At 48.5% G+C, this 15,910-nt stretch overlaps 1 protein-coding gene across 1 annotated transcript in view; it reads right to left on the bottom strand.

The window, feature by feature from the left end:
- LOC145347069 (unconventional myosin-Id-like) overlaps positions 1 to 15,910 on the bottom strand; it is a 125,368-nt gene that overhangs the window by 53,699 nt on the left and 55,759 nt on the right. The window contains exons 10-13 of the mRNA XM_080194975.1: positions 14,667 to 14,781; positions 11,706 to 11,876; positions 9,156 to 9,226; positions 6,847 to 6,921 (exon numbers count right to left, since the gene is read on the bottom strand). Of these exons, the coding sequence (XP_080051101.1) occupies positions 6,847 to 6,921; positions 9,156 to 9,226; positions 11,706 to 11,876; positions 14,667 to 14,781 (432 nt within the window). The remainder of the gene's footprint in view (positions 1 to 6,846; positions 6,922 to 9,155; positions 9,227 to 11,705; positions 11,877 to 14,666; positions 14,782 to 15,910) is intronic.

The raw sequence follows: 15,910 nt of genomic DNA, 5'->3' as shown, positions 1-15,910 counted from the left end.
GCGGGACGGCGAAGGGAGCGGCGAAGGCGGGACGGCGAAGGGAGCGGCGAAGGCGGGACGGCGAAGGCGGGACGGCGAAGGGAGCGGCGAAGGCGGGACGGCGAAGGGAGCGGCGAAGGCGGGACGGCGAAGGCGGGACGGCGAAGGCGGGACGGCGAAGGGAGCGGCGAAGGTGGGACGGCGAAGGCGGGACGGTGAAGGTGGGACGGCGAAGGGAGCGGCGAAGGCGGGACGGCGAAGGGAGCGGCGAAGGTGGGACGGCGAAGGCGGGACGGCGAAGGGAGCGGCGAAGGCGGGACGGCGAAGGGAGCGGCGAAGGCGGGACGGCGAAGGGAGCGGCGAAGGTGGGACGGCGAAGGCGGGACGGCGAAGGGAGCGGCGAAGGCGGGACGGCGAAGGGAGCGGCGAAGGCGGGACGGCGAAGGGAGCGGCGAAGGCGGGACGGCGAAGGCGGGACGGCGAAGGGAGCGGCGAAGGTGGGACGGCGAAGGGAGCGGCGAAGGCGGGACGGCGAAGGGAGCGGCGAAGGGACGGCGAAGGCGGGACGGCGGCGGGACGGCGAAGGGACGGCGAAGGCGGGACGGCGAAGGGAGCGGCGAAGGCGGGACGGCGAAGGGAGCGGCGAAGGTGGGACGGCGAAGGCGGGACGGCGAAGGGAGCGGCGAAGGCGGGACGGCGAAGGGAGCGGCGAAGGCGGGACGGCGAAGGGAGCGGCGAAGGTGGGACGGCGAAGGCGGGACGGCGAAGGGAGCGGCGAAGGCGGGACGGCGAAGGGAGCGGCGAAGGCGGGACGGCGAAGGGAGCGGCGAAGGCGGGACGGCGAAGGCGGGACGGCGAAGGGAGCGGCGAAGGTGGGACGGCGAAGGGAGCGGCGAAGGCGGGACGGCGAAGGGAGCGGCGAAGGGACGGCGAAGGCGGGACGGCGGCGGGACGGCGAAGGGACGGCGAAGGCGGGACGGCGAAGGGAGCGGCGAAGGCGGGACGGCGAAGGGAGCGGCGAAGGCGGGACGGCGAAGGGAGCGGCGAAGGCGGGACGGCGAAGGGAGCGGCGAAGGCGGGACGGCGAAGGGAGCGGCGAAGGCGGGACGGCGAAGGGAGCGGCGAAGGTGGGACGGCGAAGGCGGGACGGCGAAGGGAGCGGCGAAGGTGGGACGGCGAAGGTGGGACGGCGAAGGCGGGACGGCGAAGGGAGCGGCGAAGGCGGGACGGCGAAGGGAGCGGCGAAGGCGGGACGGCGAAGGGAGCGGCGAAGGTGGGACGGCGAAGGTGGGACGGCGAAGGCGGGACGGCGAAGGTGGGACGGCGAAGGGAGCGGCGAAGGCGGGACGGCGAAGGGAGCGGCGAAGGTGGGACGGCGAAGGCGGGACGGCGAAGGGAGCGGCGAAGGCGGGACGGCGAAGGGAGCGGCGAAGGCGGGACGGCGAAGGGAGCGGCGAAGGCGGGACGGCGAAGGCGGGACGGCGAAGGGAGCGGCGAAGGTGGGACGGCGAAGGGAGCGGCGAAGGCGGGACGGCGAAGGCGGGACGGCGAAGGGAGCGGCGAAGGTGGGACGGCGAAGGGAGCGGCGAAGGCGGGACGGCGAAGGGAGCGGCGAAGGGACGGCGAAGGCGGGACGGCGGCGGGACGGCGAAGGGACGGCGAAGGCGGGACGGCGAAGGGAGCGGCGAAGGCGGGACGGCGAAGGGAGCGGCGAAGGCGGGACGGCGAAGGGAGCGGCGAAGGCGGGACGGCGAAGGGAGCGGCGAAGGCGGGACGGCGAAGGGAGCGGCGAAGGCGGGACGGCGAAGGGAGCGGCGAAGGCGGGACGGCGAAGGCGGGACGGCGAAGGGAGCGGCGAAGGCGGGACGGCGAAGGGAGCGGCGAAGGCGGGACGGCGAAGGGAGCGGCGAAGGTGGGACGGCGAAGGTGGGACGGCGAAGGCGGGACGGCGAAGGGAGCGGCGAAGGCGGGACGGCGAAGGGAGCGGCGAAGGCGGGACGGCGAAGGGACGGCGAAGGGAGCGGCGAAGGCGGGACGGCGAAGGGAGCGGCGAAGGCGGGACGGCGAAGGGAGCGGCGAAGGCGGGACGGCGAAGGCGGGACGGCAAAGGCGGGACGGCGAAGGGACGGCGAAGGGAGCGGCGAAGGCGGGACGGCGAAGGCGGGACGGCGAAGGGACGGCGAAGGGAGCGGCGAAGGCGGGACGGCGAAGGCGGGACGGCGAAGGGAGCGGCGAAGGCGGGACGGCGAAGGCGGGACGGCGAAGGGACGGCGAAGGGAGCGGCGAAGGCGGGACGGCGAAGGGACGGCGAAGGGAGCGGCGAAGGCGGGACGGCGAAGGGACGGCGAAGGGACGGCGAAGGCGGGACGGTGAATGGAGCGGTGTGTAGGTTAACATGTGGGAGGTAATTGAACTACTTTTGGCATTGCATCCAAATACTCAGGACTAAACTTCCCAGCGCTGGATACCTTTACAGCATCTGTCTGGAAGGTCTCTTAGTACCCTGTGGGCAGCCTGTCTTGTTGACTTTCTGCAGCAAAGCTTTTGTTACCTGGTCAGAGAACACTAGAAAATGGTTGCAGTATTACTCAGTGTTCTTTCCACTCACACACAACTCCAGGCACATCCCACACTTGCTGCAAGCAAAATACATCTTTACTTTAGGCAATGCAGACTGTCCTGAAGCTGTGTGGGCTTGTTTGAAGCAGTGCCAGCCTTGTAACCCTAGCTGAGGCACTCAACAGCAATAAGGGATAGAAACCATGTATTGGTGCAGGCTTGGTGGGCTGAAGGGCCTGTTCCTGTGCTGTATTGTGCTTCGACTGTTTGCTGAAATCATGGTAACATGCAGGCACTATGTTATTTGCATGCTGCCTGCATCGGGAAGGAATGGACTTGTGTTAATTGCCTAATCGCAGTCTGCATGCCTGTTCTCAGAGGCTACCCAATTGTCCCCTAATTTGCCAGAAATATTTCATAGTCTCACTGCCCTCTGTTGGATATCATGAGTATTACAGTTTGAATAAAAAGTCTCTCAGCTGAATATATTTTAGAACATAAGAACATAAGAAATAGGAGCAGGAGTAGGCCATCCAGCCCTTCGAGCCTGCCCCGCCATTCAATAAGATCATGGCTGATCTGTCGTGGCTCAGTTACACATTCCCGCCCTCTCCCCATAACCCTTAATCCCCTCGCTTATCAAAAACCCATCAACCCGCGTCTTAAAAATATTTAGCGAGGTAGCCTCCACCACTTCAACGGGCAGAGAATTCCAGAGATTCACCACCCTTTGAGTGAAGAAGTTCCTCCTCAACTCCGTTCTAAACCGCCCCCCCTTTATCTTGAGGCTGTGCCCCCTAGTCCTACTGTCCTTTCTGAGCGGGAGGAGTCTCTCCACCTCTATCCTATCCATCCCATTCATCATCTTATATGTCTCAATGAGATCTCCCCTCATTCTTCTAAACTCTAACGAGTACAAGCCTAGTTTATTCAGCCTCTCCTCATAGCTCAACCCCCTCAACTCCGGTATCAGCCTAGTAAACCTCCTCTGCACTCCCTCCAAGGCCAAAATATCCTTGCGTAAGTACGGCGCCCAAAACTGCACACAGTACTCCAGCTGCGGCCTCACCAATGCCCTATACAGCCGCAGCAAGACCTCCCTACTTTTATATTCAATCCCCCTCGCTATGAAGGCCAGCATCCCACAGTTGTGTTTGTTATATTTTCATGTAATTATATAGTTGTGTGTGGATGGAGATGACTACTGTTAACCTGCTCACTGCCACCCCTTCCCTTACTATAACTTCTGAAACTGAATGAAATGTGTAAAATTTGACATCTCAAAATCTATTGGAATAAAAGGTAAAACAGAATTCAGACCCCAGCTTTGATCATAGACTGAGTATCCAGGATGGTCTATGGAACAGGGGTGTGTAGAAATGCCAATCAAAGCCTCAACAAGTGGGGAGGCTGCAGGGTGCTGAGATGGGTAGGGTGCAAGGTCTGCCCCTGTGATCCAACACTTGTTTAAACAAATAAAAATTAATAATACAACAAAAATTATCCCTCTAGCTCTTACCCTCCCTCTCCCTCCACCCCCCCACTCCCCATACAATCCCTATGCTTCATTCTTATCAACCTATGCCAGGCCACGTTGACTACACACTTCCATGACCCCTCATGCCCCTATATCAACTCTACCAACCCTTGTTGCCCCATATCAACATAGTGCCAACTAATGACAACCCAGGATCACCATTCACCATCCTTTGCCCTTACCTCCTTCATGCCAACTCACCTAGTACCATGGACAGTTCTTTGGCAGGTTTGACATTTCCTGACAGTTTTGATAGGTTTGGGATGGGGGGGGTGGGGTTGCTGTAGTAGGTCAGGGTCAATGGTTAAAAGTAAGCAATTGCCCATTTAAAACAGACACGAAGATTTTTTTATTCCTTCAGAAGGTTGTGAGCCTCTAGAATTTTATTTTCTTCCTCAGAAGGCAGTTGAGGCTTTCAGGATGATCATGAGCCCACGTTCACCGTCCATGCAAATGCCAGTGGAACCTCAGGATGCATAAGTTGCAGTTCTCACTGGCAAGAACACAATTTTAGATCTTCCCCGCCCCTCGCTGGTGGTGTCGCCAGGTTCACACCCATAATGGGCATGTCCCTGCTTTAAATTCATTTGAATGTACTTAAATGTTATTAACCCAACACCTCACCAGATATTGAACCCCCCCCCCCCACCCCCCCACTGTATATTGATACCTCATCGACGTGACACCATGTCTGCATGGTTTACAACAGGTTCACACAGATGTGTACTTGTCATGGGGGTCTCCCTGGAGCTGGACATTTGGCCTCTGACATCTGGACAGCACTTTGACAGATTGACCGTTCCAATGTTGCATTATAAGAACTTTAAGCAATCCTAAAATGTGCCTACCTCTGCCAAGAAGTGCCTTATTTCTTCCAAAGATCTCCCAGGACCCAATCAAAAGAGATACCATATCTCTGCAGAGAGGGTCCCTGGTTATCCAAATGTATGCACCAGGTTCAAACCTCCTCCTTTATGCTTTGACAAAGGGTCTGGACTTGAAATGTCAGCTCTTTTCCCTCCAGCCAGACCTGCTGAGATTTTCCAGTGTTTTCTCTTTTGGTTGATGAAAACTTGAGTTTGAATTTCATCTGCCACCTTATCAATATTTCTTTGAATTTCCTTTGCTTTTGGAACAATTGACCATACTTTCTATTTCACGTACACCTTCAGTTTCAACATTATTTCCATTAGGCACCATACAAAATCACTGATATATACAATAGGTCCCAGAACTGACCCAGCAACTAGTATCCACTTCCAAACACTCTGAGAAACAGCTCTTTTTGCCAATTCTGGCTAATCCATTCAAACCATTTTTTATCCAGTTTGCTAACCGCTCTTTAATTCCATTTCCTTCTCTAATAGCCTCACATTGTTGTACCTTGTCAAAGGCTTTCCTAAGATCTATAAACACTATAAAGTGCATTCCCCACATCTATGGTTGCTGCCTTCTTAAACAATTTTGCAAGCTTCTCAAGCACAATCATCCACTCTAAAATCTGTGCTGGCTACTTATTTTCTTTTAATCTGTTTTTGTAGACTTTTTATCCTTAACTAGATAATAAAAATTTCCCTGGCAGACATGTAATTATCCAGTTGCCATTATGAAAGCTTATTCATTAGTCACAAGTAAGGCTTACATTAACACTGCAACGAAGTTAGTATGAAATTCTCCTGATCACCACAGTCCGGCACCTGTTTAGATCAATGCACCTAACCAACATGTCTTTCAGAATGTGGGAAGAAACTGGAGCACCCAGAGGAAACCCACACAAACATGGGAAGAATGTGCAAACTCCACTCAGACAGTGACCCAAGCCAGGAATCGAATCCAGGTCCCTGGCCTTATGAGGCAGCAGTGCTAACCTCTGTGCTACCGTGCCACCCCAATTAAATTGGTCATTCGCGTCCCCCAGCGCACATTCACACTTACTAGAAATGCACCTTCACAATCTCACTTTCTCACCTCTCTCAGAATTCTCGGATGTATGCCACTGGGGCCAGTGCTCTGTCTTGTGTTAATCAAATATGTCACCTCTATCCATCATAGCCGTACTCAACTCACTCTCAACAGTATCAGGAAACATCTCCTCTCTCATAAAAGCTAAATAATGAGGATGTTGGAATCTGGGCTTTGACGAAAGGTCATATTGACTCGAAACGTTGACTCTATTCTCTCCCCACAGATGCTGTCAGACCTGCTGAGATTTTCCAGTATTCTCTGTTTATGTAACATCTCCTCTGATTTGAATGTTTTCCCTCTTCATTAAATTCTTTTTGTGTTTTCTCGTATTCTCCTTTAAATTTTTCATCATTATTCTTATTGACCTTACTCGATCTGAAAGGTCTTCCAGAACCTTTGCTTATCTATGCCACCCTGATAGTGTTACAAGCTCCCTTAATTAATTGAATATTTTATTAAGTATTTTGCATCTCCTTTTCCAAAATTATATCAAATTAAACATCTGAAGGTATTTCAAACAATGGATTACATTGAAGTGCAGTGACAACTGCAACGGTTTTCAACAGAAAAAAAACTCATAAAATACTCCATAAGTAAATGGTTCCCTTTTATCTGCTGTATAGTGTGCATATACAGGAGATGCCAATGGCTGTATAGTACCTGATGGAGATGAATGCCTTTCTTCACAGGAGCTGGTACATGAACCATACACTGTCAGATGGGTTGAATTGTGACTGTGAACTTTATATCACAAATAAAAGCTAAATAGACACTGGAGTGATTGGGACTCTGCATATTGTCCTCACCTGTTGTACATCAGACGTTTGAAGTCCTGATAGAGTGTGTCTTTGTTCTTATCGATGAAGCCCTCCACCGAGTACCTGAACCCAAGCACAAAACAGAACTTTAGTTCAAATCTTCATTCCTCCTTCTCTCCATTTAACACTAACAGCTAATGGATACAGATCCAATGGCGCCAACTGCCTCCCACTCGATCCTCATTCAAGAGGCTATTCTTCAAGTGCAATCCCAAAGAGTGAACATTGGTGACTGAAAATATATGGAAAAAATTATCTGGAAACCTGAAAGATGAAAACAGGAAGTTCCCTCAGAAAAAATTGGAAATGGTATCAGTAAAAGTCACCATGAAGTGTAAAGTAAAGTTGCCATAGTCCCAGATGACCATAGGCTGTAGTCCCCTTTGAGGGGGAGAACTGACTGGTGTTGATTTAACCTGAGGATCACCATACCTCAGGTGAGGGGTAAGGTTGAGAAAGTGGGGCCTTCATGAATAACTTCTTGAAGCTGTGGGATTGTCACAAAAACTGAACTTGCTCACCAATGTTCTATCGAGAAGGAAGCTTGCCATCCTTACTCAATCTGGCCTTTATGATATCCCAGTCCTGCATTCATAATGCTTAACTACCTTCGGAAGTGGCCTAGAAAGCCATTCAGTTACATTGAATGCCTTCTGACTCTTCTAAGAGCAACTAGAGATAGGCATTAGGAAGGGGAGATGGAGAGTGGGAGAAAAGGGAGATGGACAGATGGGGAAGAGGGACACACAAATATGGATGACATTAGCACCATGTAGCCCATGTGACTACACAAGGTCATCAGCCAGTCAAGACGATTGCCACCTCTGTACAGAGAATGGGAGGAAAGTAGATGGAGAAAGGAACAGTAAGCATAAGTTAAGTGAGTGAGTGAATATGTGTGTGTGTGTGTGTGTGAGAGAGAGAGAGAGAGAGACAGAGAGAAGGAGATAGAGAGAAAGACGGTGGTAGTGAGCACTGAAAACATGGAGCTTATGGACACAAACTTTCAACATTTTCTCTGCTCCACTGAAGGAGTTTATGTATGCAGCACTGCAGGTGAGAGAGCAGGTGATAGCTCAACTTAGCTTTCTTGACAGGTACAAGTTCCTGGCATCCGAAACTGCATGTCATTTAATTTTTCAATTTTACTTAGTGCATTATTAATATGGCATTAAATTACATCTCCTTGATTGTAACAATGAATTGATAAGATAGTTTGAGGGTTAAAGAGAAGGCAACATAACAGCCAGCAACATAGACAGTGCTCCCTGCAAAGGGTTTGAATATTTTGTTCTGAGTATTGCACAGAATGTTGAAATTTTCAGTTGAAGTTTTGTTGGAGATTGATTCAGTGATGGATTTTATTGCTACCTAACACATTGCCTCTGGGATTGCTCCTAGCAAGTTAGAGAGCATGTCGGATGAACAGAGCGCTAAGCAGTATAATAAGCAATCTATTCTGCTGCATGTCACCAACCTGTCCCCCTCAACAGATATTCAGAGGCCAATTGCAAACTGTGTCTACAGGACATGTGTCTGCAGACTGCCAGTAATTGGAAATCCCCAACTCCTTTCCTTGGGAAGAGGGAAGGAATAATCGATCTAATTCTGAATCTAACCTATGTTAAGTCTAATCTGGGAATGTTTGATAGGGTAGTGTAGAGGATACTTTGAATTTAACCTGTGTTACTCCTGATCTGGGAATGTGTGATAAGGTAGTGTTGATGGATAGTCTGTATTTAACCTGTGCTATTTTTGTTCTGGGAATATTTGACGGATAGTATAGAGGGATAGTCTGTATTTAATCTATGTTATTCTGGATCTGGGAGTGCTTGATGAGACAGTGTAGAGAGATACTCTGGGCGGAATGTTATCGGCACGTCTGCCGGAGGTTCGTATGATCCCGCCCGAAGCTAACGGAGAATGCCATTTTCCAAACCTCACACGCCCACGGAATCTGGACAGGCATGCCAGTAAAATTGTGGCCTTTTTATCTAACCTGTGTTATGCCTGATCCAGAAGTGTTTCATGGGATAGTGTAGAAGGATATTCTGTATATAACCTGTCTTACTCCTGATCTGGAAATGTTTGCCACTTTCTCATGGTGCAAAAACATTCTGCTTTGCCAATAATGAATTGAAAGGACAGGATTTTACAGCCTCGCTCGAGCGAGACTGGAAATTCGCACCCAAAGTCAACGGACATTTCCGTTGTCGGTCCCTCACTGTCCGATTCCGTGACAGACGATGCGGTAGAATTCCAGCTAAAGTATTTTTAAAGATAAGGGAGGGACCTACGTGACTTGTCCAGCGTAGTGCTTTATCCTGAAGTGTTTGCTGAATTCCATATTCCTTTCTGTCGGACTCAGCTGCAAAAAAAAACACAAGTGTTAACTTTGTGTAAAAAGCAATTTGCGAGTTGTCAGATTACTCAGCGGAAGGAACAGAGACTACCAGCAAAGGAGGTCACAGCTTTCAGTTTCAGCCTGTGCTCAATGAGTTGATCTCAGTGGGGACATCAGTTTGAACGTTTGCAGTTGAATCTCAATACCCTCAAACTGGAGAGTGGATAAATCATGGATAATTTCTGCTCCTGATCGCAATCCCAGTAGCTATTGATGGAGTGCTTATCAATGAAATTTAGTTTACAGTCAGATTAAGTTTAATGTTGATTCTTCCTAGAGTTGAATCTCTTTCACTGCACCCCCAGCTCAAATCACACATCATCCAATTTAGAAACATATTGTTATTCCTTCAATATCGCTTGGTCAAAGTGCTAAAACTCACTATTAAACTGTGTAGTCTGACAAATATAGGGTTAGCAGTTATAGGGTTAACATGGGACTGAGTATACTAATGTGATGTAAGACTTCATAGCTAGGGGTCAGTCTTGTCAGCCATGTGTACTAACACTCATGGAGACACTTAAGACTACAGAGACTTCATTAAGACCTACCAAACAGTATCCAACACTTTACTACACCAGAAACACTGTGGGACTATTTTCACAAATGAACTGCAGGAACAAAGACTGCCACCAGTTTCACAAAGGAAACAAAGAACGGGATGGCCACACTGTGGTAATAAAGGAAATGCTGAAAAAAACGGATGATTTCAGTGAGGGGTGCTCACTCATTGGAATCATAATGCAGCAGCAATCAGTGTTCTTCCTTAGCATGGCATGGCGTGATTATGCTCCAATTTATTGCGCTCAGTAGCGAAGCTGGTTAATGTGCCAACACCTGGCATGATTAGGGTGGCAAGATGGTATTTTGTGCCAATAGCAATTGCGCATGTCAGATGTTTTCAAGTCTTGGGAAAGAAAAACACTGAATGGATTACAATTTGTTAATCTTCAAGAAGGTAAAGTCAACAAGCAGGTCATCCTCCATCACTGCTACATAACCCCATGTGCTAACAGGTCTGGTAATAGATTGCCTTCTCATCTTATTAGTTTGGTTATGGCATTGCCCAGTCTAATGAGTGTCTGGTTTCAGTGTGGAACCAGCAGTAGCTAAAGAAAGAAAGGACTTAGATTTATATAACACCATTAACATCCATAGGCCACACTAATGCATTTTACAGCAAAATAAGTACTTTTTGAAGGGAGGACAATGTAGGATGTGTAACAACAAACCTGCAACTAGCAAACTGCCTGAGAAAGCAAAGTAATAATGACCCAGATTCTCTGTTTCAGTGATGCTCGTTGAGTGACAAATGTGAACAATGCATGGCCTTGGGACATTTTCCATTGAGTAGAAAGTACAGGCATGCCAGCACTGGGACGTCATAATGCCATGAAAGACACAAGGGGTGAGATTCTCCGGCCGTCCCTCAGTGTTGTTCTCAGCAGCAGGAGGCAGCTGGCTGTGGACTGGTGGGCGGAATCCTCTTCCCCATGCTGTCAATGGGAATTCCCATTGAAGCCACCCCACAGCACCAGGAAACCCACAGCAGGGAGTGCACTGCCAGCAGGACCAGAGAATGCCAACGGCATGAACGGCTGGAGAATCACGACATAAATAAATGTCAGTTTTTTAAAATTCTAACTAAGTTTTGAGAAGTGTGAGAATAGGGGTGATGTGGCTGATTGGAAATGAGAAATGGGTTTTTCGAGATGGCTTTGTACTGAGTTAGGCCTGAACAACAATCTAACCACCTATTAGGAATTAGATTTAACTGTCCTTTCCTTCTTCCTGGTCAGAAGAACCATGGGTGTAAATCATCACTTCAAGAACATGCAACATTGGTGAAATGCTTGTGACAACAGCATTAATTCTGACAGATTTCAGATAGTTTGTCTGTGGATAGTTCATGTTAATATCAGGGAAGGGGGTAAGGAAATGAGAGGTGCCAATAAAGTTCAGGGCTGGCTGGCTGGTGTGACAGGGAAGAGCTCTTTATTGAGAAAGCCAATTCACTGCCTTGGCTCTTGTCTCTCACTGCTTTTTCATTGCTGAGAGTTCTAGGCCATTGTATTAGCCAGAGATGCTCTTGTGTCCCCTTTTGAGTTAGCCAGATACATTTCACAGTGGCAGGAACTGGAGGCAGGAATAGCCATGCCATCAGTTCTATTTCTACTTAAAGTTGTTGAGTCATAGAGATATACAGCATGGAAAGAGGCCCTTTGGCCCAACTCATCCATGCCAACCAGGTTTCCTAAACTGATATCAGCCTGCAAGAGTGAGCAACACAATAGCCGCACATCTGATCCCCCCACAGGAAATCCTAGCTATAGGTTTAATGGAAAAAAAGAACCTGCATAACTTGATTTGAGGCTTATGTTAGTCACTGCCTGTCATATATTTCCTGACCTCTTGCTCTTCCTAGCTTTTGGCTTTGTTCTACCTTTCTGCTGGTGTAGTGGGCATGTTTGCCCAACTTGGAATCCATGGTGTCCACCAAGATGGCATCTGTCACTTTCCCAACATTCATACAGGCTTCATCCAAGACGGCAATGATTCCTTTGTGAGGTTGTTCCACAAGATCCACAATGATTTGATTGTTGAAATAATCAATCTGAACAATGAAAATATAGAGAGAAAATAAACATTCAGCAATCAGACATTAACCGGTCCTTCAATGGGGCACTCGTACAGTACTGATCCATGGAACTAAGCCGGACATAGTGGCTGGGAGGAAATACAGTGGATATAGTGCAAATGGACTTTACAAAAGATTTTGGGGAGGTTGTTAGAGAGGATTGAGGAATTGTCGGGAGGATCTCAAATTGGATTCGACATTCATTAAAAGGAAGAAAACAAAGAATAGAACCGAAGGAGAATTTTTCTGATTAGTTCAATATGGATAATGGTGTTGACAGGGATCAGGTCTGGGTCTAATTATATGCCTCTTGTATAGAATCATAGAATCCTACAGTGCAGAAGGAGGCCATTCGGCCCATCAAATCTCCACTGACTACAATCCCACGCAGGCCCTATCCCATTAACCCTATACACTTACCCTAGCTCGTCCTCCTGACATTAAGGGGCAATTTAGCATGGCCATTTCACCTAACCCATGCATCTTTGCACTGTGAGAGAAAACCAGAGCACTCAAAGGAAACCCATGCAGACACAGGGAGAACATACAAACTCCACTCAGACAGGGATGCAAGCTGGGAATCGAACCCGGGTCCCTGGCATTGTGAGGCAGCAGTGCTAACCACTGTGCCACCGTGCCACCCAAATGGTATATCAAAAATTTGGCTGTTCAAAATAGGAGGGACAATTAATCCTTTAGAAAACCAAAGAAAGCTACTACAGGGTATCAAGGGAATAAGCTAAAAGCTGGCAGAAGGAATTAAATGTTAGGAATTGGAATGCAGGCATTGAGTAGGATTGAACCATAATACCCTGATTTTGTATAAGCCTGATTCACCAACAGACAGATACCATTCTGTAGCATTTAACTATTCTTAATTCTGTTTTTGATGCACTCGGCTTGGACCCACGATGAAGGCAATGGTGATGGAAGATTGTATAACGCTTTGGTGAAACTGCACCTAAAGTACTGCCTCAGGTTGCGGCTTCATAATTAAGGAAGGATACACATGCCTTTAGGACGCTACAGCAGAGATTCACTAAATTGGTTCCTGGGATAAGAGGGTTGTCTGATGATGAGAGGAATCTTTCTTAAATTTAGGAGCATCATAGAATCCTACAGTGCAGAAAGAGGTCATTTGGCCCATTGAGTCTGCACCGACCACAATCCCACCCGGTCCCTATCCCCATAACATCATGCATTTACCCTGGCTAGTCCCTTGACACTAAGGGGCAACTTAGCAAGGCCAATCCACCTAACCCGCACATCTTTGGAGTGGGGAGGGAACCGGAGCACCCGGAGAAAACCCATGAGAGGCGAATGTGAGGTGATTGCATTGAAACACACAGGTTCTGAAAGATTTTGACATGCTAGACATGGAGAGGTTGCTTTGCTGTTTGGGGAAATGTAGAATATGGAGACACAGTCACTGGATAAGAGCTCAATCATTTAGGCCTGAGGTGAGGAGAAATTTATTTATTCAAAGGATTATTAATCCCTGGAAATCTCCAACCCAGACAGCAGTGGGTGCTCCATTGGTACGTCTATTCAAGACCAAGATTTTTGGTCTTTTAGAGAGAGCAGGTCTCCTCCAAGGGATGTGGGGAGCAGGTGAGAAAATCAGTTGAAACAGAAGAACAACCATGGTCATTTTAAGCAGTGGAGCAGTGCGAATGTTGTATCAGCCTTGATCCTATTCAATGACAACAGGCTAGAAGGGCCTAACTACTCCTGTTCCTATTTCTTATGGTCTTTTGGTATTAACATTGCCAATGACGAGGCATTGTAATTACACTTTGAGAAATTTACATCGGCAGTTTAAATGCCTTATTAGCTTATAGAAAATTGTATTAGCTTGAACATTGGCATGTTCAAGACTGAAATCGATTGATTTCTGATACTAATGGCATCAAGGAATGTACAGGTTGTGGGGGAAAAATGCAGAGTTGGATGATGAGCCATGATGGGCGGACTTCTCCGGCTGCGCTGATCTAAAGGCTGGAAATTCCCGCCTGACGGTCAATGGGCCTTCACATTGCCCGCAACCTGCCTGCTACAATTTCAATGGCTGACAAGATGGGAAAATTCCAGCCAGCATGTAGGCCAACATACCATTTGCCTTCTTCACCACCTGCTGCACCAGCATGCTTAGCTTCAACGACTAATGTACAAGGATACCCAGTTCTTATTACACATACCCCTCTTTCATTCTACAACCATTCAGATAATAATTTATGCTGCAACTATACCGGATGTTGGTGAGACCACATTGTGTTCAGTTCTGGTCACCTCACTATAGGACTGGACAGGCTAGATGTGGGAAGTATGTTCCTGATGCTACGGAAGTCAGAACTAGGGGGTCTCAGTCTAAGAATAAGGGGTAAGCCATTCAGATGAGGAAGAACTTCTTCACTCAGAGAGTTGTGAATCTGTGGAATTCTCTACTATAGAAAGCTGTTGGGGCCAGTTCGTTAGATATGTTCAAGAGGGAGCTGAACCTGGCCCTTATGGCTAAAGGCATCAAGTGGTATGGAGAGAAAGCAGGAGTGGAATACTGAAAGTGCATGATCAGCCATTATCATACTTAATGATGGTACAGGCTTGAAGGGCTGAATGGCCTATTCCTGCACCTATTTTCTATGTTTCTGTTTTCCAATCAATTATTTCCTGGCTACCCTTTCATACCCTTCATAAACTTCAGGTCTACCCTGAATTTTCTCAGCACCGTATTCTGCAGATAAACTAGCCCATAGTGCAGTGACTTACGTGTTGCCACGTGATGCCTTCCCTCTGGTACTCTGCTTGTTCCTGCCTCAGGATCAGCTCGATGAAAAGCTGTTGTAGCTTCTCGTTGCAGTAATTGATACAGAACTGTTCAAAACTGTGGAAAGATCAGACCAAAGTATTGTTACACAACTGGCGCTTTAACATCTTTCCCTCATGGTGATCAACATCTGAGAGCAGAGATAGTTGCAAAAGATGGGCAACTTCAGGAGTGGGTATACAGAGGCATTGTTGATGAAATGCAAAGCTTCCAAGACTGTCCATTTCCAACTCCATAATATCGTACATCTTTGCACATCTGCTGCTTGCTATTATTACCTCCAAACTCAAATGTCCAAGTGCTCTCCTGGATAGCCTCCCACCTTCCCCTCTCCATCAACTTGAACTTATCCTAATCTCTGTTGCTTTCAGCCTAAGTTATACTGAGTCCCATTCACCCATTACCATCATGTTTGTTGACATACATTGGCTCCTGCTTGAGAGAGCCTCAATTTTAAAATTGTCACCTTTACATTCAAAGTCCTCCATAATCATTGGAGCATAGTGAGGTCTAATGTCAGAGCCCAACCTCCTGAAGAATGTCTGACCAGAAATTGAGTCACACACTGTGGGCCCTATTTTACCATTTTGATGCTAAGTGCTGGGCAGATTTGAAACTGGGAGTGTTTCAGATCTGACTATTAGACACGTTCCGAGGTGCCCTCAAACGCACTCTGTCTGAAAAAATATCAGCAATTCCGAATTGTGCTGTGCAAGCCTGTGGGCAGGGCTTAACATGCCCGAAATCCTGCAGCTCCAATCGGTGTCTCCAACTGCACACGCACAGAAAAAAATGAATGAGGGTCCCCTACCACGTGGCTCCTGGGCCAGATAATACCACTCTCTGGCCCTACAGACATTGCCCCACCCTCACGTCATTACTGACCCTCTTAACAACCCCCCCCCGCCCTTTCCGCCACCCAGACCAATCAGGTCCCCTCCTCCCTTCCCCCTCACTGATCCCAAGCAGAGTGGCAGCGGACCCCCCTTCCCCCCCAACACCAATCTCAAGCAGATAGCTGTTGGACCACCATCACCCCCCCCCCCCCCCCCCCCTCACTGATCTCAAGCAGAGAGCCGTTGGACACTTGGCACTTACCTCCTCACTAACTGGAGTGCCCGAATCAGTCTTCAGTAGTTCATGGTTGTTTCGCATCAATTCTGGATTGGCAAATGCATTTAAATGG

Source organism: Carcharhinus amblyrhynchos, chromosome 8 (genome assembly GCF_965287045.1).
Source record: "Carcharhinus amblyrhynchos chromosome 8, sCarAmb.v2.hapA, whole genome shotgun sequence".
NCBI classification, from domain to species: Eukaryota; Metazoa; Chordata; class Chondrichthyes; order Carcharhiniformes; family Carcharhinidae; genus Carcharhinus; species Carcharhinus amblyrhynchos.
The sequence above is the reverse complement of the archived record's forward strand: the minus strand, read 5'-3'. Positions and strand labels throughout refer to the sequence as shown.